Source organism: Sinocyclocheilus rhinocerous, unplaced genomic scaffold, assembly GCF_001515625.1.
Source record: "Sinocyclocheilus rhinocerous isolate Xijiao unplaced genomic scaffold, SAMN03320098_v1.1 scaffold988, whole genome shotgun sequence".
Taxonomy (NCBI): Eukaryota; Metazoa; Chordata; class Actinopteri; order Cypriniformes; family Cyprinidae; genus Sinocyclocheilus; species Sinocyclocheilus rhinocerous.
In genome coordinates, this window is record NW_015650363.1 from 1257253 (window position 1) to 1283849 (window position 26597).

Genomic DNA, 26597 nt, shown 5'->3' on the forward strand with positions numbered 1-26597 from the left:
AAAAATTTTTTATATATATATATATAAACAATGCAGTTGTCTATTGTGGCACAAGAGACATCTATTTTAGTAGTTTACTGTACATGAAATGTGTGTACGAGGGTAAAGTGCGCTGATGGAGGACGATCTTTAGGAATCCAGTTCTGATTTTGTCATTAGGGAAGAAGGAATTGCAGAGGAAATGAAAAGGGTCCTAGGACATATCTTCGTGGAATGCCAGACAGTATGCCTGAGTTTAATCACTGGAAAAATTCTCCTCTCTTTCTTGCTTCTCTCTCCATGTCAGGTGTGTTTCATATCCGGCCACCTGACTTTTTTTGTTGTTGTATGATCTATATCCATGTTGTTGAAGCATCACAGAAACACCAGATTTATTCTGATTCTGAAGAAAAAATTTGCTTGCATTTATAAAATGATAAAAATGGGATTGTCATTAACAATCTATGAGATAATGACTGTTTATTTGGAAAAGTGTTGTGTTAAAATACGAAAAATATCAAAATAAGTTTTCAACTAAGGGTATGTCCTCCTGCACATTAAGCTTTAGTGCTAATTTAAGTGAGGTAAGTTTGAATCCGATGTTTTTCAGTATTGTTCACCCCTCTTTTCCCCATCATTTCCCAGTTTCTCTATACTATACAATGACAAAATGGGAAAAAAGCCAAAAACAAATGTTTAATTGGATTATTCACTTGTATTACTAAGTCTGCACTGTGAAACTATGAATGTTTAGTGCAATTGCAGTCTATTTTTTTTTTAATGATGCAGATGCTGGTTTTTGCTATTGATGTCTCAGGTATGTTTGTGTTTACTGTATAACAGAGGTCCACTAGTGAGGCCATGAAGATGTTTCCTTTTGTGGGCCAGTTCCTGGGAAGACTTTGTTGGAACCCATGTGTTATTGCGGATGGTAAATTTACGACTCTTCTACACTCGGGGGTGTGTTTCCCATTTGAGACCAAGAAATGTGTCTGCATGGGTTGGGTATTTACACTAATTTTCCAATGAACCCTGTAGCGGCCTGCTGGGCATTTGTTCTGTTATTTGGCTCGCTTCCACTACTTCTCTCTCTCTTTGTCTGATCAACACTTCCCTTCGCTGAAATTTCATATCAGACCTGTTCTTCACATGCAGCCTTAAAAATGGTTCTAAAAAGTTGTGATTTATTGCAATAGCTCATGTTGTACTTTTTAGTCCATTATATACAGTGGGGTCCAAAAGTCTGAGACTAGCAATAATGCTTCTGTTTATTTACTACAATCTTTATTATTAAAAAATGATATTATAAATTAAATTAAAATGTATACATATTTTTTTCATAAATTGTTATGATCAGCATAACAATTTGAGTGAAGAGTTACACTGAAAAATTCACTGGAAGCAAGGAAATCTGCCTTTTTGTTCAAGATCACATGCTCAGTGTCACAAATGTGTTAATTTGAATACTGACATTGAAATAGTGCAGAATATAATATTTTATTTTTGTTTTACATCATATGGTTTCTTTGCTTACCATTGTTCGAAAATCTAAAACTTTTGTCTCTAGGTTTTAAATTAGATTTTGAATCTCACCCTGATATCAGAGTTTAACCTCGTTTGTGCCTGATTATAAATGCATGCATGTCACAAATGAATAATGTGGCCATTTTCACATTTTATAAATGCCATTTTGTCCTGTGGTCTTGTTTATGTATGCTCAGAGAGGAGCCAGAGACTCCTGCTGCGGTGTTTGAGCTGTCTGTACAGTGCTGGGCCACTGAATGCTGTCGAACGAAAAGCTAACATGTGGATCAAGGTAAAGCCAACAACATTTCACCTCTTTACCAACCCTCAAGTTTTTTTGAATAGATAAATAAATTGCCAAAGCAGTATTATGAATTGATATCCTGACAGACACAATACAAATGTGGAATATATTGGTTGTTTAATTCAAAGTGTGAAGCAGGAACATTAATTATTTTATTAAAATTGTCATTAAAATGATCAAATCTGACTCATAAGAGTTTTAAAGCACATGCTTTAAATTTTCCGAGCCCTTTTGTGTTTGCAATGTACCAAATAAACGTCATACTGTACTCTTCCAGACCCCTACTTAAAACCGTTTTCAAACTCAAGAGTGTTTTAGAAATTCCCAGTGTACACTTTTATATTTAAAGAGATGTAATCAGGATTTGGAGATGAAAGGTGATAAAAAAAACTAAAATAATTGTACTCTTTCAACTTTTTACAGAGTTCACACAGATGGTTTACCATAAGCAATACAGAACCCCTCGCATTTCTGCCAGATTCAAACGTGTGTGCATTCGTTTGATTATTTTTTTCATCTAATAAAACATAGCGCTAATTAAAGCAGGGCTTTTAAAGTAAACTTTTAATTTGCCAGATGTTTTTTGACCTATACGAAGGGAAGTGGAGTCAGAGGGAGGTGTGGGTTCTCTGTCAGGGGTTCAGAAACGGTGTTTAATCTTACATTATTTATTTGCTTAGCTAACAATCCCTAGTGCAGCAGCAGTGTTTGTATGTATGGTTTGTTGGGGAAAGATATGGAACAAAAGACAGAGATTAGGACTTGCTTTGTGCAAGGACGTTACAGATTATAGGCACATGTGTATTTACTCAATAGTTTAAACATGGGAAGAGGAAGATAATCCATTTTGTTTCCAAAACAGTTTGACCTATAGAAGTTCCATAAGCTTGCTGTTTTTGTCTTCTACTTTTGGTAGACTGGTCAGTCTCCTTCTGCTGATTTGAATGTCAGAATTACACCATGATACTATGATAATTCCATACTTTTTTGGATGTTTGAAGTACCATTTGAATTATCATATAAAAACAATTACTGAACAATGGTACCATTTAGACTTGTGCCGGTATTCGGTAATGCGATATATCACGGTAATGAATATGCACGATATTGTTATCTTGGGCACTTCTAAATACCGTGAATAATTATATATTACAAATTATTCAGAATTTTGAATGCATTTTAAGAATACTTTTCCCATAAACTGGTCAAGGTTAACTAATGAGGTCTTATTGTAAAGTGATACCTATTGGTCTTTATAGTTCTTTTGCACTTTAATCTGTGTAAAACTTTTAACTTTGTACATTTTTCTGTATTGCTTTATTGCATTTAAATGTTCAGTTATTTTTGTTATAAGAAAAAAGTTATTAAACCTGTTATACTGTATTATGACAGCACTTTTTTTTTAAACTTAATTTCAATATCGTGATAATACCGTATACCGTAATAAAAGCATTAGCAATTAATGGCAACATGAAAATTTGATACCGGCATAACCCTAGTACCATTCCTCAGGTTTGATCATGCTTATCTGGAAGTATGTTTTCTGTTAAATGGCATATCACTTTCTGATTTGTTCTGTCTTGCTGTAACTAATTACGGTCCAGTGTCTTCTGTCTTTTTCTTGTTGCGTTTTAGCAAATTGATTTGGTTTGATTTAATTTCTTTCTTCTCCTCCCAGCCTGACATCTTGCTTCTGCCAGAAAGTTGATCTCTTATTTTTCCATTCTCTTGTTTGTTGCGGTTTTAATGGACCGTGCTTTTTTCCATTTACCCCATCATTGTTTGTTTCAAGCGCTGTTTACTGTTACTGTCAACATGGAAAGACTCCCCCATCTGAGAAAGCATTCATGTCGATCAGCATGGGTTACATTCATTCATTCCTTTTATTTATAAAGCACTTTACAACTGCACCTGCAGACCAAAGTGCTGTACAATCAACATACAGCTACATACAATGCATAAAACAAACAAACAATCCAACTAAAAACAACACATACTAGACCAACTCTTTAAAGGCTAATGACAATGACCAGCTTTAAAGGCGTTTATAGATGTAATCTCTCTGATCTCAGATGGGTATTATAAAGCCTTACAATATGAGGTTCATCCGGGATGATTCCATCTGACCCCTCAAAGCCTAAACGGCAGTGATGGATTGTATTCCTTTAGTTGCTCGTCATGAATAAACAAACGGTCCTGTCATTCACAAAGCCAACTTGGTCGTGTTCTTCATGTGGGTGGTTTAGCCCAGGCCCCAGAAGAAGAGACCAAGAAGAATGACGATGCTTCCACAGAGCCACGGAGAGACGTTTTTGTTTGTCATTAAAGGGCCTGTTACCCATTCTTCTGTGATCCTTTGCTCTGGAGCGCCAGCTTGACTTTCTTTCTCCACATCAGAGAGACCAGACCATGCCTGATGACTTCAGGGCTCCTGGGGGTCTGGAAGCAGTCCTCTGGGATACTTGTGTGGTCTTTTTAAGTACTGTACATTTACCTCTGCAGACGCATTTGAGAACCGTTTTAGGCTGACCTTCTCTTTAATATCTCTGTCACTTTATCATTTGACATGTCTTAATTATTTTCTTTTCTTAAAGCCTCTAACCAGGATTAAATCTAAGGAATATACTTTAGCACGAAACCTCTCAACCGACATGAATAATTCCATAACTCTCCTAATACATTTAAAATCTTCATAGATTTTTGTGTTTGCCACACTCTTTTATTAATAAAAAATTGAGATATTCCTTGAAATTTAAAAATAAAGAAAAATCTTTTATTTTTTAAATCTTCATGCATACATCGTTATATGAAATTCATAATAACATATAATCGGACAATTACCAGTATTAACATTGAACTCAGCTGATTTAAATTACTTTGAACCTATAACACATGACTGCTCAAAAACAGTCCAAATATATGAAACTCACATAGACATTTTCTAACAAAACATCAATATTACTGTGGGATGTTTTCAAACAAAATATATTCATTTTACTTGCATTAACTTTGACTTTCAGTTGAAAAAGATGATTAATTTTTCACGCAGCAATGGTTCATCAAAAGGCAATGGATATTCATGTTTATCAACAAAATTCATCCCAAGTGTTTGTGTGTGTGTGTGAAATGGGAGGAAGCTAAATATATTTTACTAATGTATTTTGAGACAGATCTAACTCCTAGATCAGGGGTGTCAAACTCAATTCCTGGAGGGCCGGAGCCCTGCAGAGTTTAGATTCAACCCTAATTATGCACACCTGATCCAACTAATCAAGTCCTTCAGGCTTATTTGTAAGCTACATGGTATGTGTGTTGGAGCAGGGTTGGAACAAAACTCTGCAGGGCTCCGGCTCTCCAGGAATTGAGATTGACACCCCTTTCATAGTTTAAAAAAAAAATGGATCAGCATGCAAAAGTATGGTTCCCATACTAAAAACTATTTTAGAATTTTTTTTTTATTCATCTCTCTTTCAGTTCAAAATGGACCTGAACACACTTAAATCATGTGGCATATCTGTGAGGCGTGCAAATTAATTTTTAACATTAATAGTTAAATAATATATGTAGTTTGCTTGTTTGTTTAAAGATCTTTAAGCTACAAGAGTCATGTGATGCCTTGATCATAAAACATCTGAGAAGTCAATATTTTAGGCATATTGTAAGTTGTTTTGATTTAGCTTGGGCATCCATGTGGTTTAGTACTGTCTAAATTACCACTTTGAAGAACAAAAAAAAAATCATCATGACAGATGCCATGTTTTTCCACCTCAAGGTAGAGAAAAAAAACGAGAGAATGTAAAAAGGCTGTGTTTCATTGGCCTGCGCTGTAGCCACAGCCCAGCTTAGAGTTAAGTGTGATCTGCAGTGTGTTTTTGCTGTTCAGATGGTAGTAATTGAGCCTCTTTGGGTCTGTGGAGGACATCTTAGCATACTGTAAACCTAAAGAAACCACATGGCCCCACCACATGCAGACATGTTTTCTGTCAAGGCTTAACCCTTGTGCTTTTTTATAAACAGACAGGCCTTGCCACCCGATTCCATTGTCCTTTTTACTTTCTATCTTATTATTTGTGTGCAACATGGGGATGTTTTTATGATGAGCAAATAGTTGTCCAGTCATACACAAATCAAAAGAAATTCACAGTTATTGATGTTTGATGGTGTGTGATTACAGTTTTACCATAAACGGAGGGTGTGGTGTTTAAAAGCTGTTGTCGGCATTGTTTTATGTTATGTATCTTTTCCGAGCAGAGTCTGTTGTGTCATCTGATCTCAGAGGAGGAGGGAAGTGTAGCTCATGCTACAGTAAAACATGCTGGATTAACCCCAAAGCGATACCACTCGGAGGCTCTTCAGAAGGTTTGGGAGTCACCGTTCAGAATCTTGACATGTTAACTAATAATGGCATGGTTAGTGTGATAGAAAAGCTGGACAATATAGCTGAACGAATTCTTCTTTTTCAGTCTATGATTTTCGATATCATCTATTTTCTTTCCCCCAATCACAGGAACAGTTGTTTCAACTAAAGAGCCTCTATTGCCAAGTATATTGCAAGAAGTAAAATACAGTGAAAAGTTTAGTTTATAAATGAAAAATGGAGTGATGATGCAAACAAATCGTAAAATTGATTCAATTAAACATTTTGAAATCATCAAAAGTCATGAAAATTAACTATTTTTGCTTCTGAAGTTTAATTTGACATTTGAAATTCGAGAATGGTTTGTAAAACTAGTCAAGTAATGTGCTGTTGAGAAATGGACAAATAAAATCCTTTTTTTAAAATGGTTCGCAATGTAATCTTACGTTGCCAACAAAAACATTGTGAATACATTGCAAATATTAGATATATCTCTCAGCCCTGAATGTATTTTTTACTCTCATTTATCTGAGAAATTGGCTGCTCGTATGTGACTTCATAGACGAAACACATCAGAAACTGAAACCATGTTAAAAGTTTGAAGCGATTTTTAAATTGCATTAAATTGATGAAGTTAAAGGTAAACTGTTGTCAAGTCAAGCTGTCACTTTCAGGTGGTGTCATTGATGACAGAGGAGGTCATTAAAAGCTGTGATGGCTCGTCAAACACAGCCAGGTAATTAAACCTTAACATCTGGACATACATATAAATTTGCTTGTGTCTTACACCTGGAAAATAATTTTTTTTTTTCAAACAGTTTGTTCAGTTAGTATTATTTAGGACTATGAAATTGACACATAATCCACTCTCACACTTCAGTTATTTATTTTTATTATTATTTTTATTTTTTTGGAGGTGTTTAAATGGGAATATTCATACCATGGCAACGGCATGTGTTGCCTTGGTCACATGTCCTCAGATGTCTCCTCTCATTGGAGCTCTGTTGAAGCATTCCATGTTGTGTGGCTCTTCCTGTCTGAATCAAGAGTTCATTAAGGAAATCAGTGAGGCCTTGATCAGGTGAGTGTCATTACAATGCAACACTCTCTTGTCAGATGTGACCAGCATTTAATGACAGCACACAGATTATGTTTATGTGATTTCTGTCTTTCTCTCCTATGCAGTAAGAGGCTTGTGTTGGAGGATGAGGCCATAGTGAACCTGTGGTGTTATAGTCCCACCTGTCTGGAGGGGGCAGCAGTGAGCTTGCTGGAATCTGTGCTCTCTGACCGTGAAACAATGACACAGAGTCTGGACAAACATGTTAATGACTCATTACTGGTAAGCTTGATTTCTTCTATATTAACATTTTAAAACTGTTTTTCTTTTAGATTGATTCCAAAAGATTGAGACCATTTTAAATGTATGACTTAAACCTGAAAATAAACATATGTGTGTTCAAATGAAATTTCTTTCTTTCTTTCTTTCTTTCTTTCTTAAAGGGTTAGTTCACCCCAAAATGAAAATTCTGTCATTGTTCCAAACCTGTAAGACCTTCGTTCATCTTCGGAACACAAATTAAGATATTTTTGATGAAATGTGAGAGCTCTCAGACCCTGCATAGACAGCAATACAACTGTAATGTTCCCAGGTCCAGAAATGTAGTAAGGACATCGGTAAAACAGTCCATGTGACAGGGCTGGGCGATATGACGATATTATCGTATCGCGCGCATGAACGTAATCTTCGTAATAAGCGTTGTTTACGCTTAGGGGAAAGCGTGCATATGCATTGTGATACTCTCTAAAAAGGCAGAAGACATAACTCGGGGGAGAAGAATTGTTGAATAAATTATTTTTGTTTTCTTTGTGCTCAAAAAGTATTCTCGCAGCTTCGCAAAACTGAAGTTGAGCCACTGATGTCACATGGACTGTTTTACCGATGTCCTTACTACGGTTCTGGACCTGGGAACATTACAGTTGCGTTGCTGTCTATGCAGGGTCTGAGAGCTCTCACATTCCATCAAAAATATCTTAATTTGTGTTCCGAAGAAGAACGAAGGTCTTACGGGTTTGGAACGACATGAGGGTGAGTAATTAATGACAGAATTTTCATTTTTGGGTGAACTATCCCTTTAAGCAAAAAGGGGGACAAGATGTGAATAAATTCATTAGAATTTTATTTAATTTTTTTCAACTTTTCACTTTTGAACCGTATTCTAATAATATAGCTCACAAGAAAAACTTTTTTTTTTATCATAAAAATGCAAAACTAAAGCATTTTCACTAGTGGTATCAGACTTTTTGATCCCACATATTGCATATTGCCAAAATATTAATAGCCATAACTCTTAAAAACTGTTAAACAAATATATCAGCAACCATCATCTTGTTTATTAGCAACAGTTCACACTGTTATGTTTGATGGCAGCTAGTACCGCATGTCATAATATTTGCTTCGGTTGCTAATTAATTTGGTGCTGCTGTGTTGACAGTAAAACTATGGTAGTAAAGAAGGAATTTGATGGTCTGTTGTTCATATGGTACACAGCGTGTGAAGATTAACGGCTTTCTCATACACTGGCCTCTTTTTGAGAACAGACACAAATAGCGTGACGTGAAGCAGGTCCACGCTCCATACACATCTTTATGAGGCTGTTTCATACCTACATGAAGAAACTTAAAATCAAGACCTCATTTATGTGTCTGTATAAGGACGTCATTCGGTCGTCATGTAGCTGATGTTTGAGGCTCGTTATGGTCTGTTTAGTCTCTCATTTCTGAGCAGTACAGACAGGTAAACTGAGGCCCAAATGCAGCTGCATTCAACTCTTATTTGTTTGTGCTTGAGAGCAGATTGAACTCTGCGGTGTGTTTACGTTGCAGGAACAAGTTGTTTAAACCGCAATCAAAAAGGGGAAACCAGAAATTAGTTTCACATTTCTGTTTTCATCCACCTTCCTCGAAGCTTAGATCCAATAACAATAAACAGCATCTTCCAGCATCCCACTGCCAGAAAGAGGATGTTTTTGCCATGCAGTAATTGACCCTCCCTGAAGTGTTAGGAGAAGGTATGGATGAGTGTTCGGAAAGCCCATCTGTTTTCACTAGGGAGAGAAAGCTTCAGCCTTCATAAAAAATAAAAGCAGACAGCCCTTTCCTATGCCTCTGCTTATGTCACGTGGCATCTCTTATTTGAGATTTTTAATACTTTTTAAAAAGTTTTTTTTTTTTTTAATTATTGATAATTTCTTAATTCTTGTGTTGTTCCAAGCACTTTATTTCTTTATTTACTGTATGACTTCTTTCTTCCGTAAATGCATAAGGTTAATTTATGAAGAATATCATGGGCCCTCTTTTCCATATAATAAAAGTAAATAAGGACTGGGTCTGTCAAAACATAAATTGTCATAAAAATATAAATGCTTCTATTCCAAGTCTTAGTGTGATGAGCAAAACAAATTTGTTTTAAGATTATCTTCCCGTCCAGTGTAGCTCTTGACAGCTCCAGTCCCCTTTCACTTTCATTATATGGAAAATAGGAGCCCAGAAGTTCTTAAAATGTTCCTTTTTGTCCCACTAAAGAAAGAAAGTCATACATGTTTGGAACAACATGAGGGTGAGAAAATTATTTCATAATTTTAATTTTGGGGTAAACTGTCCCTTTAAAGAGAAATGTTTTCCATGCTGCCAAAGGGTTAGGTGAAAATGCAAATCCTGCAGGTTCGATCCCAGACAGCAAGGCACCTGTGAACTGGAGAGAAACTGGAATCAACTACCATCAAAAAGTTTGGGGCCAGCTTAATAATACAGAAAAAGCAGCAATATTTTGAAACTTTACTACAATTAACTGAGAAAATAACTATTTTTCTATTTTAATGTATTTTAAAATATAATTTGTTCCTGCATGGCAAAGCTGAATTTTCATTACTTCAGTCTTTAGTGTCACATGATCCTTCAGAAATCATTCTAATATGCTGATTTACTACTCAAGAAACTTTATTATTATTATAATTTTTGAAAACAGTTGTTTCTTGAAATTGATACATTTTTTCAGTATTCTTTGGTGAATTGAAAGTTCAAAAGACTAGTAATGCATTTGAAATAGAAATCGTTTAGAACAATATGTCTTTACTGTCAAGTATCAATTTATGCGTCCTTGCTAAATAGAAGTAGCCTATTAATTTGACACACTACTAACATCTTACTGACCCCAAACGTTCGAACGGTAGTGAATGGGTCTGTTTACACCTGGTCACTTAAATGCGTTTTTAGTGATCGGATATCTAAATGATTTGATAAAATGATTCTATGGATCAGATCGGAATTTGTTGCACACGTGTAAAAACAAAAATCTGCACGAGATCAGATTTACTCACGTCTGATCTTAGCCACTTCCAAATGTGGTTTTAAATAAGTTACATAACCGATATCTGGACATCCGACCTACGTCTAAACACACATATCCGATTCCCTCAAATGTGTCTCTGCAAAACGGATAGAAATCCGATCCTCAGTTCCCACGTTATATGCCAATTTAACGGAGTTCACGTCAACGAAAGCAACAGATATGCGCTGCATTTTATGGAATGGAAGAGAGCGCGGCATCAGCACGCCTCACTACTTTTAATGAAGATGATTGTGTGTTGAGCATCTGCGACAGCATTTGCAGCAGTTTGCGCGTTCGGCTCGCTGAAGAGATACTCAGCTCATCTCCGGCGATGCGTGTTTCATTATTTAGCGCTGTCATATCTGAATATAACATGTCATATAGCCTATAACACGCTCTCACATGTTTTTATTTTTAACATTTTGGGAGGAGTAAAATCTACATATGTGGTTTCAACAACCAGATGCGTTTACACTTGTCCCGTTTCATCTGAATGCCTTCCAGACCACCTACTGAAGTGGTTTGAGTGGTCGGATTTAAATCCGTCTCGAAAGCGTTTCAGAGGGCTTTTACACAAGGTTTTTTCACGATCAGGTGTAAACAGGCCCTAAGATGATTGTGTCTGAATCGATTATTTATGAAGATCAGGTGAAGAGCGACATCTCAGGTTCAGGCGCATTTGAATCCTTGTGCGAATTGCTTGTGATTGCTGTTGTACATTTTCGTTCATTGATTTTATGAAATTGGCTGTGAGTTGGTGAACCCTGTATCCTATGATCTCTCTCTCTCTCTCTCTCGTTTCTATCGCTCTACCTTCTGTTTCTGAGATGGGGATCATACCATGTAATGTTTGTTGCTGAAATGCGTCTCTTTTTATTGGAGCAGCAAACTGGCGGCTTTTGGCAAGCGTTGAATAGTTACGGGAATATCTGAGATGGTTTGGGGGGCTTTGGAGGGGGTGGTGTGTGAGGATCGTGCGTGTGTGTGTGCAGAGGGGAGATGAGGGTGCCTGTGGGCTGGGCGGGGCAGACGTTTTAATGGTCCCAAATGAAGGAGAGAATAATGAGGCTTCTCCCTGTGGTCTACACAAACACAAGCACAAACAAAGACAAATGCTCTAAGGATCAAGACCGCAAAGGCACATGTGGGCTTTCTGGAGCACTGATGTTTTGGGTCTAGGTGAAATGTTTTTATGGCATTCTTTGCCCATATGAAATATGGGTATATTAATGAATCCTGTACAGCTGCTTGGATGTAATTTTTTAATCTCTTTCACATGAATTTAAAACAGATGATATTGCTGTGTAATAAAGCAAGGTGTTTTTGTTGGTAAGAAACTTGCAGTAGTGAATTATGGGAGAGGATCTGTGGGAGATGCCAACAGGTCCTCATTATTATTACAGCGTTGCCCCCTAGCGGTTGAGAGAGGAGATGACAAAAGCATTGTCCTTAATGCTTTGCGATGTTCTTTTCCCCACCAGCCTCGAGCTTCAGCCCATCACTGTCACATCTTCCTCACAGTCAATGAGATTTACAGGTGAATATTAGCTTTTGTGTGCATTTTATTTCTTTTAATTAGACCTATGCAGGTCTACACCTAATCTACACCACAAAACTTCATAAAAAGTCCCTTAGACTATTTTTAACGCGGGAACTGAGGATTTTTTTTTCTAAGATAGCTTTTAAGTTGCTAAACTATTTTACTGATAAAATTGGCAGAGCAGTGCTGACAACACGTTATTTGTACATGTGTGTGTCCGTTTATATCGGAGAAGGAGAAAGAGAGTATGTGCTTTCCGTATGTAATAAAACGTAATTTTGTGGCATAAACATGGAAATAATTAGTAATTTTTATCTTATTGTTTACTATATTTATTTGCTTGGTCAGTGTCATTGTGGGTTTTGGTACTTTTGCTTTTTTAGGCTGTAAAGACCTCTAAAATAACTGAAATCATTTGGTGAAGTGATATAGACATGTAATGCGGTCAAGACCTGCCTGGAACTACTTTAGCTGAGCGTTTCCCTGAAAATAATTGCACACCTTAGAACGTACGTCAACCAGTCAGATTCAAGTATTCAACAGCCCCATAATATAATATAACATAATATAATAATCTATCAGTGATTTATTAGTACTGGCCAATATTATTTTTTATTATTTTTCTGATTTAAGCTGCTATCCGAAGCTTTAAAAGAGTACTAAATGGTTATCCATCTCTTAAAATGTTCTGAAGTCTTATTTGAAGCATGTACAAATTTATGGATTAAAGCATTAGTGTATTTTTTTTTAAATGGACAAAACAGTATATATTTATTATAACAGCCATTTTTTTATAAATATTGTTTTAAAACCTCAATGTTGCTGCATCCCAAATGATTACTTATTAGAATTTAAAATGTTAAAGTAAATCAGGCCGTTTTACCTACTCCACAGCAAATTCGTTTCAGAAACAATGTGAGATTATATGTATGTGTGTGTGTGTGTGTGTGTAGGAATGTGCTGACAGAGATTGATGAGAACCTAGCCGTGAGAGCCCTCATTCAGGTTTTCACTGCCTGCTTCCTCCAGAGACTGACTGGACAGAAACCCCAGGTACAAGCTGACTTGATGAAGGTGAATGTGTAATTTCTCTGGCACTAGCTGCACCAAACTGAATCGCAAAAATAATGATCGTTTCCAAAAATATGGAGTCCTACAGAGGCCATAAACAAGAAAAAACGAGAGAGAAATAGTAATGCATAGTCTCTGTGGAGTTTCATATGATTGACAAGTCTGTTTGGTGCTACTAGTGGCTCTCAAATGACACAAAAGCGGTATTTCAAGTTTGGAGTTGTGATATCTCTGTGCATATATGATTTGTAGGATCGTCTACCACTCAGAGCCTTCTTCCCAAACGTGACGCCCTGTTTACTTACTCCTTTACTGACAGCACCATCAGGTACAGCACCTCAGAAATTCAGACCTTCACTTAACAAAAGAACATCATTTATGAAGATTGTCTAATGATATGGTGCCTCAGTAGCACATATATTTGTAGGGGAGAGAGGTGTAAGCGGTGTAACTTTTTATATAAGTTGGCCTCTAGTCAAGTAGAAGTGAAATATTTGTGTAAGGTGTATATCAAGAAAAATTTACTTTTTTCAAAAACGATAGGGGTAAACTGTGTCATGTTAAGAAGTAAGTTGAATTGTTATAGGTAAATTATTTACATTAAAAATAAAACATGGCCTTAAATGATTTTTTTTATACAAAGCAATTTAATTCTGTGCAGCAAAAAGGCTTTGTATGAGATTGCTGTGTATTATTCACATTTTCTGAAAAAATATTCATAAACCAGCCTGGAAAATTTACCAGCACAACTGGCACACTTTACCCCACAGCTATCAATTCTGGGGCATATTTTTTTATTATAGATATTGAGCTTTTCAATATATATTACATGAAAATATATGACAAGAAAATATTAATATATGACAAAGAAACAAAAGAGAACCAGCGAGAACAACAACAAACAACAAAAAACTCAACATGGCTCAGAATTACACAAATGTTAGTAGCAATGCCTACTAATAAATAATACTGAAAATAACAAATTCAAAAGAAATTAAACATAAATACTAAAGGATTAAAAGATAACACTATTCCTTGTAAAAAGATTTCATTTAAAAATAAATGACTGATCTTTAACCTGAAAAATCACCAGGTTTTATGATTTGGACATACTTTTGAACCTTAATCAGTTTGCTTTGACATAAAATTAATTTACTTGCCATATAAAAAAAATACGTCCATTGTTTTCATTACTTTATTACTTTCACATACTTGCTTTAAATAGTTTCTTAGCATGAAAAATGAATAGTTTTTCTCGTGCATGTCAGTCACAGGCAGCCGTATGAAGGGCCATTTCTAAATATATGGTCATAGGAGAGAAACTGCATGTTTCCTAGAGTAAAAGGAGACAGAGTTACATAGTGTAGTCTAATTATATCAGATCGCTAGCAAACTACAATACTTTTACTCGGACACCAGCCACACCCCCTTTTATTCAAAAAGATTACCTCACTCTGACTGAACTTGACTCAGTATTGTCTCAGCGGGTTGCTAGAGATTAATTTGAATCCTTCATCCTAAACCTTCACCATCTAAAGTCTCCAAAACCTGGCCTTATCTCCCTCCCTCCATCAGAGCAGTCCCAAACAAACAGGCTCCTTCCTCCTGTACCCACCCTGCCCGCCTCAGTCCGGTCCTCTGATATCTATCTCTGGCTTGGCTCCCAAAGTACCTGGGGCTCTTCAGTGCCTCCTGAACTCCAGAGGATATCCTCACAATGCCACCTATTCTATGACCAGCACAACAGAAGAATAGCTGCAGACCTCAGGTGCCTGCTGGGCCAGGGGCCCTTTTTAAGATTATTTGTTTGCACTGGTTCAATTGTCATTGTACATGGAATGATTGACGTGAAGGGAGACCTTTGTCTCTGAAAAGGAGACTCATGAATGCTGGAGTTTAGTTGTTTACCTCATCAGGCTAAAGATAGGCCATGATTCTTAAAGAGACAGTTCATCCAAATATGAACATTTTCTCATCATTTGCTCACTCTCGTGTCATTCCAAACCTAGATTTGTGAATGGACAGAAAATTTAATTTGAGATTGTATTTTTTGAGAATCACTTTAATCTGTCTGTTTTCATTTTCACTCAGAAATATTCACAAAAGTCTATTTTAATATATTTTACAATGTATATCCCCACCCTGTAACTTCAGTCTTCAGTATCACAAGATTCTTCAGAAATCATTCTAATATGCTGATTTGGTGCTCAAGAAACATTTATTATTATTATCAATGTTGAAAACAGATGTGATGCGTAATATTTTGTGGAAACATTATACATTAGATGATTCTTGACTGTTCATCAAAAAAATGAACATTTTGTCATGATTTACTTGTTGCTCTAAACCAAATTTTTTTTTTTTTTCATATAATGATAGTCAATGGGGTCCATTGTTGTTTTATTATATTTATTGAAAATTTGGACTAAACATAAATATACAGTGTTAAAAATGTTTTAAAAGAAATACGATATAATAATATGAATGATAGTATGGCAGATGGCAACAGTTCTTGAGGTAATTTTGTTCATGAACATTTCTACGGCTTAGAGAAGGGTCAGTTCATTTCAACTTGAGATTTGTTATCAGTTGCCAAGTTCACCTCATCCACCTAGAAATCAATTTCAAAAGTGTCTCATTTCTACATTTCTCATTTCACCCCCTTTCAGAGGTTCCCAGGGAAGCCTGGCTGGATCATCTGAGCTGGATCAGAAGTTTACTTCAGAGGGTGACGGAGAATGAGGAGGCGGGGGGAGATGTCAGGTGAGATGAGCTTCAAGACACCCTCCTCTTCATTGCTCTTACCAGCAGCAGTGCTGTTACTACAGAGATTTCCCACACAGTAATCCTATATGTTTCTAGCCAGCTCAGGCTTGATGCAGGTGGGTATTTGGACACAGATGACCGAATAAACGGTGATACTGTAGGTTTTCACCTGAAGTACATAGCTGCTTTTCAAAAATCACTGTCCAGGAAAAAGTGTGTCTGTCCACACCAAGAAATAGTCCTGAATGACAAATGGTTGTAATTCATGAACCCCCTTGTGCTACAGATCTCTTCACTCTCTCTTCAAAGTCCATTTATAATATATGTTCATAAGTATAAAATATGTTTTTCATTTAGCCTGAAAATGAAAATGGCCTGATGCATGTGTGTCGTGTACAGTTCTAGGAAAATACATGCATTGTAAGCATTCTAAGTAGTGAGAGTGTCAGCTGCAGGTGTCATCAGGATATAATCAGAGAATAAACCAGAACTTGAGAATTCACTGTCTCAAGAAGCTCTTTAGTTTGAGCAGCCGTCAGTGCAAATCTCTCTTTCTCTGTTTAAACTCACTCAGCCTTCTTGTTTCTCCAGCTCTCTTCATACTGTAAGCCATATGTATCAGTAAATAATTGTTAGGTTCTTTCTTTGTGTGTTTGGGTGGATGGTGATTTTCCAGGGCGTATCAGGCTGTCTTTGAGGCTTGGTTCCTGCTGGTGCAGTGTGGGTATTGGGTGGACACAGCTGCTGAGCTGCTTGTTCTGGCAGCGCCGGAGAACGCCGATTCGCTGCTGTGGCTTCTGACGTTCTTCCACCACCCCACCAACAGAGGGCACCAGAGGTCCCAACAAACCGTAAGAGATCTAATAATGGCTCTGAAGTCAGTCAACCTTACCTCACAAGTTAAAAACAGCAAAGTGAAGCAGACTGGAAAATTACTGATGGCTTCCTCCTCTTTGTTTTAATCTCAGGCAGTGGCCAGAGAAGCCTGGACTCATCTAAGGATGCTGTTTCTCACTCGTCCTCCCCCTCCTAGACACCTCAGTGCTGTAAAAGAGCTCCTGTCCTCCTCCCTTTCAGCAAACCTCGTTTTGCATTTGTTTTTAAACTTCACCGTCTTTTCCCACGGACCTGTTAGCATTATCACTGAAATAACTGACAAGGTGAGGTCTTCACTGATTCAGATTCAACACATTGTAAAATAACACTCACGTCCTCAAATGCCAAGGGTTTGCTCATGCGAACACGGTGGCCTATTCAAGACTAGACCAGGGCTGTGCGCTGCCCAATTAAGTTGTCATCAGTGCCTTTATTGACCCTATGCTAGTTCTTGTGGTATGCAGAGAACAACAGAATAAAATAGGCTGATGGCTGTTTACGACACATTTAAAATCAAAAGCGTTTCAGTCTCTCTCACACACACTGTACAAAAACAAGTTTACACCCAACAGCTTAAATGCTGAGAGCTGCTCCTTTATGGCAAGGTAATGCTGAGTTTTAATAAAGTCACCTCAGCTTTGTTTACATACAGTACAGGTATAGTTTACCCAAATATCATAATTTTCACCCCCATGTTCTAAAACCGTACGATTTTATTCTGTGGAACACAAAATGTGATATTTTGAATAATCTTCACGCAGGTGTTTCCCATTCAATCACAGTTCATAGACACCACGGGCTGTCAAGCTCTGACACTGGCAAACAGAAACCAAAAAGCATCACAAAAGTAATTCACATGACTTGTCCAAGTCTTATGAAAGCATGTGATGGATTTGTGTGAGGATTAGACTGAGATTTAAATCATTATTCACTATTGGCAATCTTTCCCCCAGAAAGTTTTTAACTCAAGTCAATGAGAAAATAAAAAAACGTGCTTTGGTAATCATAATTTTGAGTTAGAAGTCATAATGAGATTTTAAAAGTTTTAAAAGACTTTCTAAATTTCGGCTTTCTTTGATATAATTGACCTTTTCTCAATTGTTTTTTGTCGTAATTTAGATTTTGTAGATGTTGTAATTAGATGTTGTAATTACGACTTTTTAAATAATTTCAATTTTTTCATAAATGTAACATTTGTCAACATTTTTTGTCATAATTTTTTTTTTTTTTTTTTACTTTTTATGCCATAATTATTACTTAGTACTTCATAATTTCAACTTTCATTATTGTCGTTATTATGATTTACTAAAGAATTATTTATTTTTCTTTTGTGGCAGAAATGGGCTTCAGAAAAAGTCTTCCATTTTTTCCACCTTGTGAATCATCTTGTGTGACCAGCGCCCTACAAAATTAAAACTTTTTATAGAAAAATATTATGAGTCTCAATCCTGTATGAGAATTTTAAGAAAAAGTTTTTCAATTAGCGCCTTAAAATTCTTCTCTGTGTTCCACTGAAAAAAATAACAGCATATAGGGTTTGGAATATGAATAATTCATTTCATTGGCTCATCTCAATAACTGGTCTAGTGGAAATTGTTATCCAAATGTGTGTGTTTTGTGATGCTGGCAGGTGCTGACTGAGGCCGCTGTGAAGCGCAATGCACTGTGGATCCTTGCCTCAATACGCTGCAGACTAAACAGTGCTGCTACGCGGGATGACAGGGTTCATTCCAGGCTGAGGACCCTTCAGGACACCCTCCTCCAAACCTGAGAGCCTCACATAAAAAGTCCTAGCTTCGAGCATTCGCTGAAACTATTTATTAGTACAAGGAATCCTGGCGTGGCTCAGTTAGGCACCGAAAAGCTGGGTGGGACGATATGGTATTTATAGAGGAGAAGCCCAGCTGCCGTTTTAAACTTTAAAAGCAGTGGGTGTTCTCCCCCTAAACCCAAGAGGGGCCTCCGCACTTGATGTATTGAGCCAAATAAAAGGAACACATGTATTTCTATCTGTGTGTTTGGATGACATCAAACATGAATCGGAGAAAGTAAATAACCAGGGATGTGACTGCTGTCAGATCTGCGGTTGTATTTCCTGAGTGTTTGGACTTGGAGTCTCTGTTGTTTGACTGCGGAGCTCCGTCTCGCTAACACGCCGTTTGTCTTTGCTTACTGTCCTCCCACACACTCTTTTGACAGGAGAGCATGCCGGAGTCCTTCTCACCACATGAACACTCAGATCTGTGTGTGTGTGTGTGTGTGTGTGTGAACTCCCAGCACAGGGCCTCTTGAATAGTTTAGTCTCTGTGCACTGTACTTTCTAGACTCTATCATCACTAGTGCTTCTCCGTGGGTCTCTGTCTCCCAGTAGGGCCATTTCCTTGGAGCGTTTTCCCTATTCGGACCACTCAAGCATGTGTTTATCACTCAAAACTGGGTCATACTGCATTTATGGCCTTGCTAAATTATAAGAATATCACTATTCTCTTTTGAAGTGCAGTTAAATTAGATTTAAAGGAATAGTTTACCCAAAAATGAAAATCTTGAGAATTTACTCATCAGGCTTTCCAAAATGTTGTTTCATTGGAACAGATTTGAAGAAATTTAGCATTACATCATTTCTCACCAATGGATTCACAGGGTGAGAGTCCAAACAGCTGATAGAAGCATCACAATAATCCTCAAGTAATTCACATAAATCACAACTCCATCAATTATGTCTTGTGAAAAGCTGCATGTTTGTAAGAACCAAATCCATCATTAAGGCATTTTAACTTTAAATGGTCATTTCTGGCCAAAATATAAGTCCATAATTTATAACACTTCTTCCAATGAAAAAGTCCATCCAGAATTTTAGCCAAAAGCAACGGTCTAAAGTTAAAAACGTAAATTTCTCCAAATCTGAAATCTGTTCTGATGAAAAAACAAACTTACCTACATCTTGGATGGCCTGAGGGTGAATACATTTTCAGCAAGTTCTCATTTTTGGGTGAACTATTCCATTAATACTAGTATAACTGCAACTAGTTATATTCCTAGTTACTTAATATTTACTATTTGTTGAACAAATAAATGGCTATTATATGGGACCACAATTCTAACAAAGAAAATGTCACAGAAATGTTGCTGAATGTGTGGTGTTGTAAAAACACCAACTGTGAGGATAAGGTGACGTTTAGTGTGCAAACATATGTCATCAGCACATATTTCTACAACAAACATTTTTTGCTATCTGATCTCTGGGACTCTGGAACTTGACGGTGGGCCCGGGGTGAACGGGTTCAGAAAATGCTGACATTCAGGTAGACTTCAGAATGACACACATTTGTGTACAGTTTTTATTTCTGACAATACAAAATGACATTTTAGTCTTTATGTCTTCTAGCTTAAGTGTGCAATGATTTTTTGTTTGTTTTTTTGAATAGTCCATTCATTGTTCTCGTTGAGCATCAGTGAGCAGTAGACAGTCAGATCCTGCTTGATTTCCCTGAGCTAAACATGTGACTGAAGACCAGACAGATCTGAAACCTGCAAAAGACAAGAGCCACAGTCAGTACACCTGGTCATGACATCAGAAATCATGTATGAAGGCAAGTTTATTTATATAACACTTCATTCACAAAGGAAGTTCACATTTACATAAAAAGGATTTAAAAACGTAATGGTAACCGATGCAAAGGAAATAAAAATGTATTAAAAATAATTTCTTATTTATTCTTAAAACATTTTAAATCAAATAAATAGTATCATACTTGTCTTCAAATTCAGCAAAGATATTAGATTCTTGTTTGGAATATGAACGTCTTCTATTTTAATGTGTCAGAACTCTGAACCCCTTGTTTTTATTTGGTTGTTTATTTGGGTATTTTTTGCATGCTTTTAAATAAAAATTATTTATAACATCTTTTCAGTAGTTATCTATAACTTTTCAGTTGACCATGAAGTGACAAATCAAAATTACCATCCATCCATCCTTCTATCCATCCTTTCTCAGTTAATACAAATAATTAATTAGCATTCATAAAATAATAAAATGCTATTTAAAATAGTTTTAGATGGGAATAATATGTCCAACTATCCCCAATGTTTTTGTGTTTGTCATTTTAATAACTTATGATTTATAACATCTTTTCAGTAGTTATCTATAACTTTTCAGTTGACCATGAAGTGACAAATCAAAATTACCATCCATCCATCTTTCTATCCATCCTTTCTCAATTAATACAAATAATTAATTAGCATTCATAAAATAATAAAATGCTATTTAAAATAGTTTTAGACGGGAATAATATGTCCAACTATCCCCAATGTTTTTGTGTTTGTCATTTTAATAACTTATTTCAGACAGTTAGCAAGGCAACATTTTTACGTTTTTCTTCAAATGTATATTTTCAGCTTCATTTCAATGAACAGAAACTATTTTTTAAATAGTTCCACTTTTATTTAACAATAACATGTATGCTTTTCACAAGTCGTCTCCAAGCTAGGCACACTTAAATTGTACTGAGATGCCTTTGTGTGGATGAGCCTGAAGAAGCAGAGATGAGTTGGGGGGGGTCTGTGGACCAGACTCCTGTTCCTGCTGAACTGAGCCAGTGTTTCTACAGTACTGTAATCAGCTCAGTAGGCACGGGAGGCCAGGTCCATCTATCTATCACACGCTCACATATGACTCCCGTTCAGCATGGGCCACTTGATGGAAGGATCAGATATGGGATAATACGCTTCAGCTGAAGGTGCTTAGCACTTCATTTCCCACAAAATATCTCCTAATGACATTTTAAATACAGCCCGTGCAACTAACTCCATTTTTACTAGCCATGGATGGTAATGCATCTTTAAACAGCTTCTAAATATAGTCATTTATGGCTAGCTTCTCCTTAGCTTCATATTTAACTCCTACATCTGTCATGACTTAGAAGGCATGCTGGCCGTACGCTAACTCGATCTGCATTGGTCCTTTTAAGCACAACTTCCCATCTCAATTGCTGTCTTTCATATTTCACCCATCAAAGCTAAAAGTGGAGCTGTTTTAACAGTCCAGAGATGCAGATGTTTGGTCTGTGTGGCCGTGTCTCGCTCCTCCTGTCCACGTTTCCCAGAAGTCCTCTGGATTTCATGTGGATTTTGTGGCCCAGCAGTAGGAAAGAGCAAAACCATTTTGTTTTTCGCACAGTAGAGGTACATAGTGAGACTTGAGCATAAGGAGAAGAAAGAGGAGGAGGAGAAGACGATAACTCCTGGGCTCATCTCACTGTGGGCTCCATTAGCTCAGTCTGCTTCTCTCCAGTCCTCATTACAGCCATCTCCACCATCTCAGACTCACGCTTCATCTATCATGCCAACCCCAGTGCTCTCGGCAAGAGTTTGTTTTGCTCATTGTGAAAGGGATCTCACAATCTGCTCATTACGAAGGCAACCACGTCGTACTGCACTGCTATGATAAAATTTCATTTCACTCCAGAAACCCTCAAAGAAAGTTTGTACAATGATATATGAATAATCAGTATAATCTGAAAGCACCATATGCTGGAAAATGTTTTGATGAAGCAACTGGGAAATGAGCCAGTGGGGCAGAAAATAAGGGTATGAAAAACAGAGGTCAAAGCACTTTTGTAACACATTCATCACCTTTAAAAATAAATTTAAAGAAATTTACTATGATAATTTTTAACAGTAAAAGTTATAAAAAAAATTAGCCTGTTCATTTATACTACCATTCAAAAGACTGGCGTTGGTGTGATTTTATAAATGTTTTTTAAGGAAGTTCTCTTGTGCATTTATTTGATCAGTAAAACAGTAATAACTTTTATATTTTAATTTATTCCTGTGATACCAAATTTTTAGTCTTCAGTGTCACATGATCCTTCAGAAATCATTCTAATTGGCTGATCAAGATACATTTCTTATTATTATCAATGTTAAAAAACAGTTGTGCAGCTTAATATTTTTCAGCAAACATTTCATCCAGGATTCTTTGATAAATAGAAAGTTCAAAAGAACCGTATTTATTTGAAAAAAAAAAATTTTTTGTAACAATGTGAATGTCTACTGTTACTGGATACTGTCACTTTAATGCATCCTGACTAAACACAAGAATCAGTCCAAAAAAAACCCCAAAAACATTACGGACTCCAAATTTTCAAACGTTAGTATAATTTTTTTGTAGAGGATGCACATCCTTAGTCACAATGTAATTTTCTTGAGTGATAGTCACTAGTCAACTGATTGGCGCTAACAATGAAATTGGTTGGAAATGCTCTTTCTAGTAATTACAGACCTAACTGATGACAATGTGCAACAAGGAAGTTTTATATTCGTGTTTAAACTACAAACTAAACTACAGACACCCTCCAGTTACTTTCTCTCTTTGAATCAAGCCGTCTTCCATTTCCATTTCTTTGACACGTGAATGTATAATCATTACGCTTTTAACACTTCACATCTGTAACGAGGTGAAGAAAATCCGTCTGTCATCCTCTCATCAGGTGCAGAACTTAGCCACTGTGAACAAAGAGTTCAATCACTGTTCACCAATCAGCTAAGCTCTGCTCCTGCTCTGAGAGTCTCTCCTCGACACTCGTGCGTACGCTCGTTCACCCACGCCGCTCGTCGGCAGGGAAGCGTTCCTCCTCTGCATTTTCTTGTCATCCTGTCGGAGGCCCACAGAGAAAAGCCATGTTTTCTTTTATTTTTATTTTCTTGAGCTGCGTTAAGACGGTGCCTCTGGTTGCCATAGCAGCCGTCCCAGCGGCGGTTGTGTGGTAATCCCTGGCAATGTGATTTTTATCTTAAGTCACAAATCAGCACGCCAGGAACCCACATAGCCAGCAACATGAAAGGCAAAACCTGCAGATCCTCTTGCTCTCCTGCAATGGAGCACGCTTGGCTGGGCCGTGGATATGTCCCTCATTATCCCCATCAAGACGCATTTCACAGGTCTCCGAAATCTGACTCCAGTCCCCGCTTATGAGGAGACGTTCAGATTTCAGCCCTGACACATTTCTCAGGAGTTCTCTTACACTTGTGGGGTATTTTTTTCTGTTTCTGAAGTACACCGATTGTAATCGGCAGACTGAGTATTTCTGAAAGGCATGAACTATGGCTGCTTTTAACATCTAGGAATAAAGAGAACTTTGAAAGTTTTTATTTTGAAAACTGTCTGACTGGATTGTTTTTTTCAGCTTTCAAACACAGCTTAAAGGGGTCATGTGATGCGATTTCAATTTTTCCTTTCTCTTTGGAGTGTTACAAGCTCTTGGTGCAAAAAAGAAGATCTGTAAAGTTGCAAAGACTAAAGTCTCAAATCCAAAGAGATATTCTTTATAAAAGTTAAGAGTCAGCCACACCTACCTAAAACGGCTCGTTCTAATACGCCCCCACATACCTACATCATGATATGGGGAGATTTGCATAACGCCGCCCAAATGTTCACACAAAGAAAGAAGGCGCAACTTTTATTCTCACTGTAGTATTGTTGACGCTGCAGCCATGTCGTGAAGGATACTTTGTTTGGTCTTCCAAAAGAGGACACGACTACAAGTCAGTGGTTAAGTTGTATTTACAACACTGTTCCAGAACAGTTCAACCCAAATATTCAGATGTGTGCAGCACATTTTATGGAGGACTGTTTACTGATCCTGGGAGAGTAACGTTAGACTAAAATGCCGGCAGTTCTGACTCACGTAAGTACGTTTTCATTTAAAGGATTTGCCACTGATGATTCAAACGCGAGTTTTGAGCAGTGTAGAGAAGCGCTTGCTGTTTGTCATTTCTCCCATCACAAATGCAGACATTGTCACGGAATGCCAGGAGAAAACAAGGTAAGATCCAAGTGCAGTTTATTAAAGTTGTGAAAGCGAAGCTACTTTGTTTGGTCTTCCAAAAGAGGACGATATCCGCTTCGTCATGCCTAGAGCTGATCTGTGCTGGTCGCTGAGGGAATACATCAACTTAGTGCTGTGGATCACCGGATCGGCTTTCACCGTTTTCACCGCTCCTTTGCCGGGACCGCCGTTCTCGACCCCGCCGCCTCAGCTCACTCTTGCCCGGCTTCAGCTCAGGCTAAGCCGGGGCTTTCGCACACGGTAGGCCGCTGTGTTTTTCGTTGTGAAAGCGAAACTACTTTGTTTGGTCTTTCAAAAGAGGACGATATCCGCTTCGTTATGCCTAGAGCTGATCTGTGCTGGTCGCTGAGGAAATACATCAACTTTCACCGTGGACGAAGCGGAGTCCAGCCCGCCTCAGCTCACTCTATCCTGGCCTCAGTGCACGCTAAGCCGGGGCTTCCCCTCAAGCTAGGCCGCTGTGTTTTTATTTGCCACTGATGATTCAAACGTGAGTTTTGAGCAGTGTAGAGCAGCGCTTGTTGTTTGTCATTTGTCCGATTACAAATGCAGACATGGTTTTATGTTTACGCGGCGCAATGCAACGCAATGCGTAAAAAGACAGTATAAGTCATTATAATCTGTAATTATGTCCCCACTGGATGCAACAAATGCCTCGTTTGTAATGGGTTTTAATGTTTATGTCTCGTCGCTCCGGCCGGACACGGCATCAACAGTATGTGTGGGGCGTAACATTTCCGTCATACGCTTGAGGTATTCGGCCAATCACAACGCATTGGATAGCTGGCCAATCACAGCACACCTCGCTTTTTTAGAACGATGAGCTTTGTAAAAATCAACGCATTTCAGAAAGGCGGGGCATAGAGGAGAAACAATAATGTACAGTATGTGGAAAATAATGTTTTTTTTTTTACCTTAAACCGCATAAACACATTTCATTACACCAAATACACAAAATAATGTTCTTTTTAGCAGCATCATATGACCCCTTTAAGAAAGAAAAAAAACAATGATGTGTAAGTGTCTATATGATAAAGAGAATTGAAAATCTATATAAATTTCCGTTTAAAATATGCGCCAAAGTCTCAGAAATGTACTTTATTTAAAAAAAAAAAACGTTTATACCATTTTTAAGAAAAGTTTCAAATAAATTAAATGTTGCGGTGTAACCAAGTAAAAATAACATTTTCCTTACATCTTAAATACATGTGAGTGTACATATCTTATACGTCATTGTCAAGAAGTTAACAAATAATATATATATATATGTATGTATATACCTGTATATGTATATATATTAGTTTTAGTATTTTTGCCATGTTTTTTTTTCTATTTAGCTTTATTTTGGAAATTTAGTTTTAGCTATTTAAGTACTTCAACTTATTATATTTCAGTTAGTTTCTATTTCTAACTTTCATTCAAGTTTGTCCATATATATGGACAAATATATATATATATACATATGAGCAATATCACTCGAGTACGAGAGCGATATTGCGTTTATACAACAGTTCGATGGAACTTGTGTATCATTAAACAAGAAACAACGGAGTGCCTAATAAAACCCTCTTTTGTGTGGAACTACTTCCGCCCGCCACGGATTCAAAGCTCAAGTTGACAGTTAAACATACGTCACTTTTAGAATTCGTATCAAGGGCATGTGCTGCTTCAGTTAGGTTATTTGTGAGAAATAATGAGGTTATAAGAGAGAAACAATGCGGCAAGACGTGCATCCAAATGAGAGAGAGAGAGACCGCGAAGCTAGACGTTTCTTATATTAACTAACGTACTGAGAAATAATGAGGTTATAAGAGAGAAACACTGCGGCAAGATGTGCATCTAAATGAGAGAGAGAGAGACCGCGAAGCTAGACGTTTCTTCTTATATGCTAGACGTTTCTTCTTATATTAACTAACGTACTCTACGATTAGCTCAGTGAATAA

The 26597-nt window shown here is 37.2% G+C and overlaps 1 protein-coding gene and 1 pseudogene across 2 annotated transcripts in view; one reads left to right on the forward strand and one right to left on the reverse strand.

The window, feature by feature from the left end:
- LOC107711869 (Fanconi anemia group C protein-like) overlaps positions 1-18814 on the forward strand; it is a 36307-nt gene extending 17493 nt beyond the window's left edge. The window contains exons 3-15 of one of the 2 annotated variants that reach the window (XM_016516942.1): positions 823-910; positions 1701-1795; positions 6059-6166; positions 6839-6900; positions 7081-7245; positions 7350-7506; positions 12036-12091; positions 13048-13168; positions 13418-13493; positions 15835-15928; positions 16608-16782; positions 16900-17091; positions 18438-18814. In XM_016516942.1, coding sequence (XP_016372428.1) covers positions 823-910; positions 1701-1795; positions 6059-6166; positions 6839-6900; positions 7081-7245; positions 7350-7506; positions 12036-12091; positions 13048-13168; positions 13418-13493; positions 15835-15928; positions 16608-16782; positions 16900-17091; positions 18438-18578 — 1530 coding nt within the window. In that variant the 3' untranslated portion in view covers positions 18579-18814. The remainder of the gene's footprint in view (positions 1-822; positions 911-1700; positions 1796-6058; positions 6167-6838; positions 6901-7080; positions 7246-7349; positions 7507-12035; positions 12092-13047; positions 13169-13417; positions 13494-15834; positions 15929-16607; positions 16783-16899; positions 17092-18437) is intronic. The other variant, XM_016516943.1, reaches the window with a different exon arrangement.
- A 1327-nt stretch (positions 18815-20141) lies between these two features.
- LOC107711820 (aminopeptidase O-like) overlaps positions 20142-26597 on the reverse strand; it is a 76518-nt pseudogene continuing 70062 nt past the window's right edge.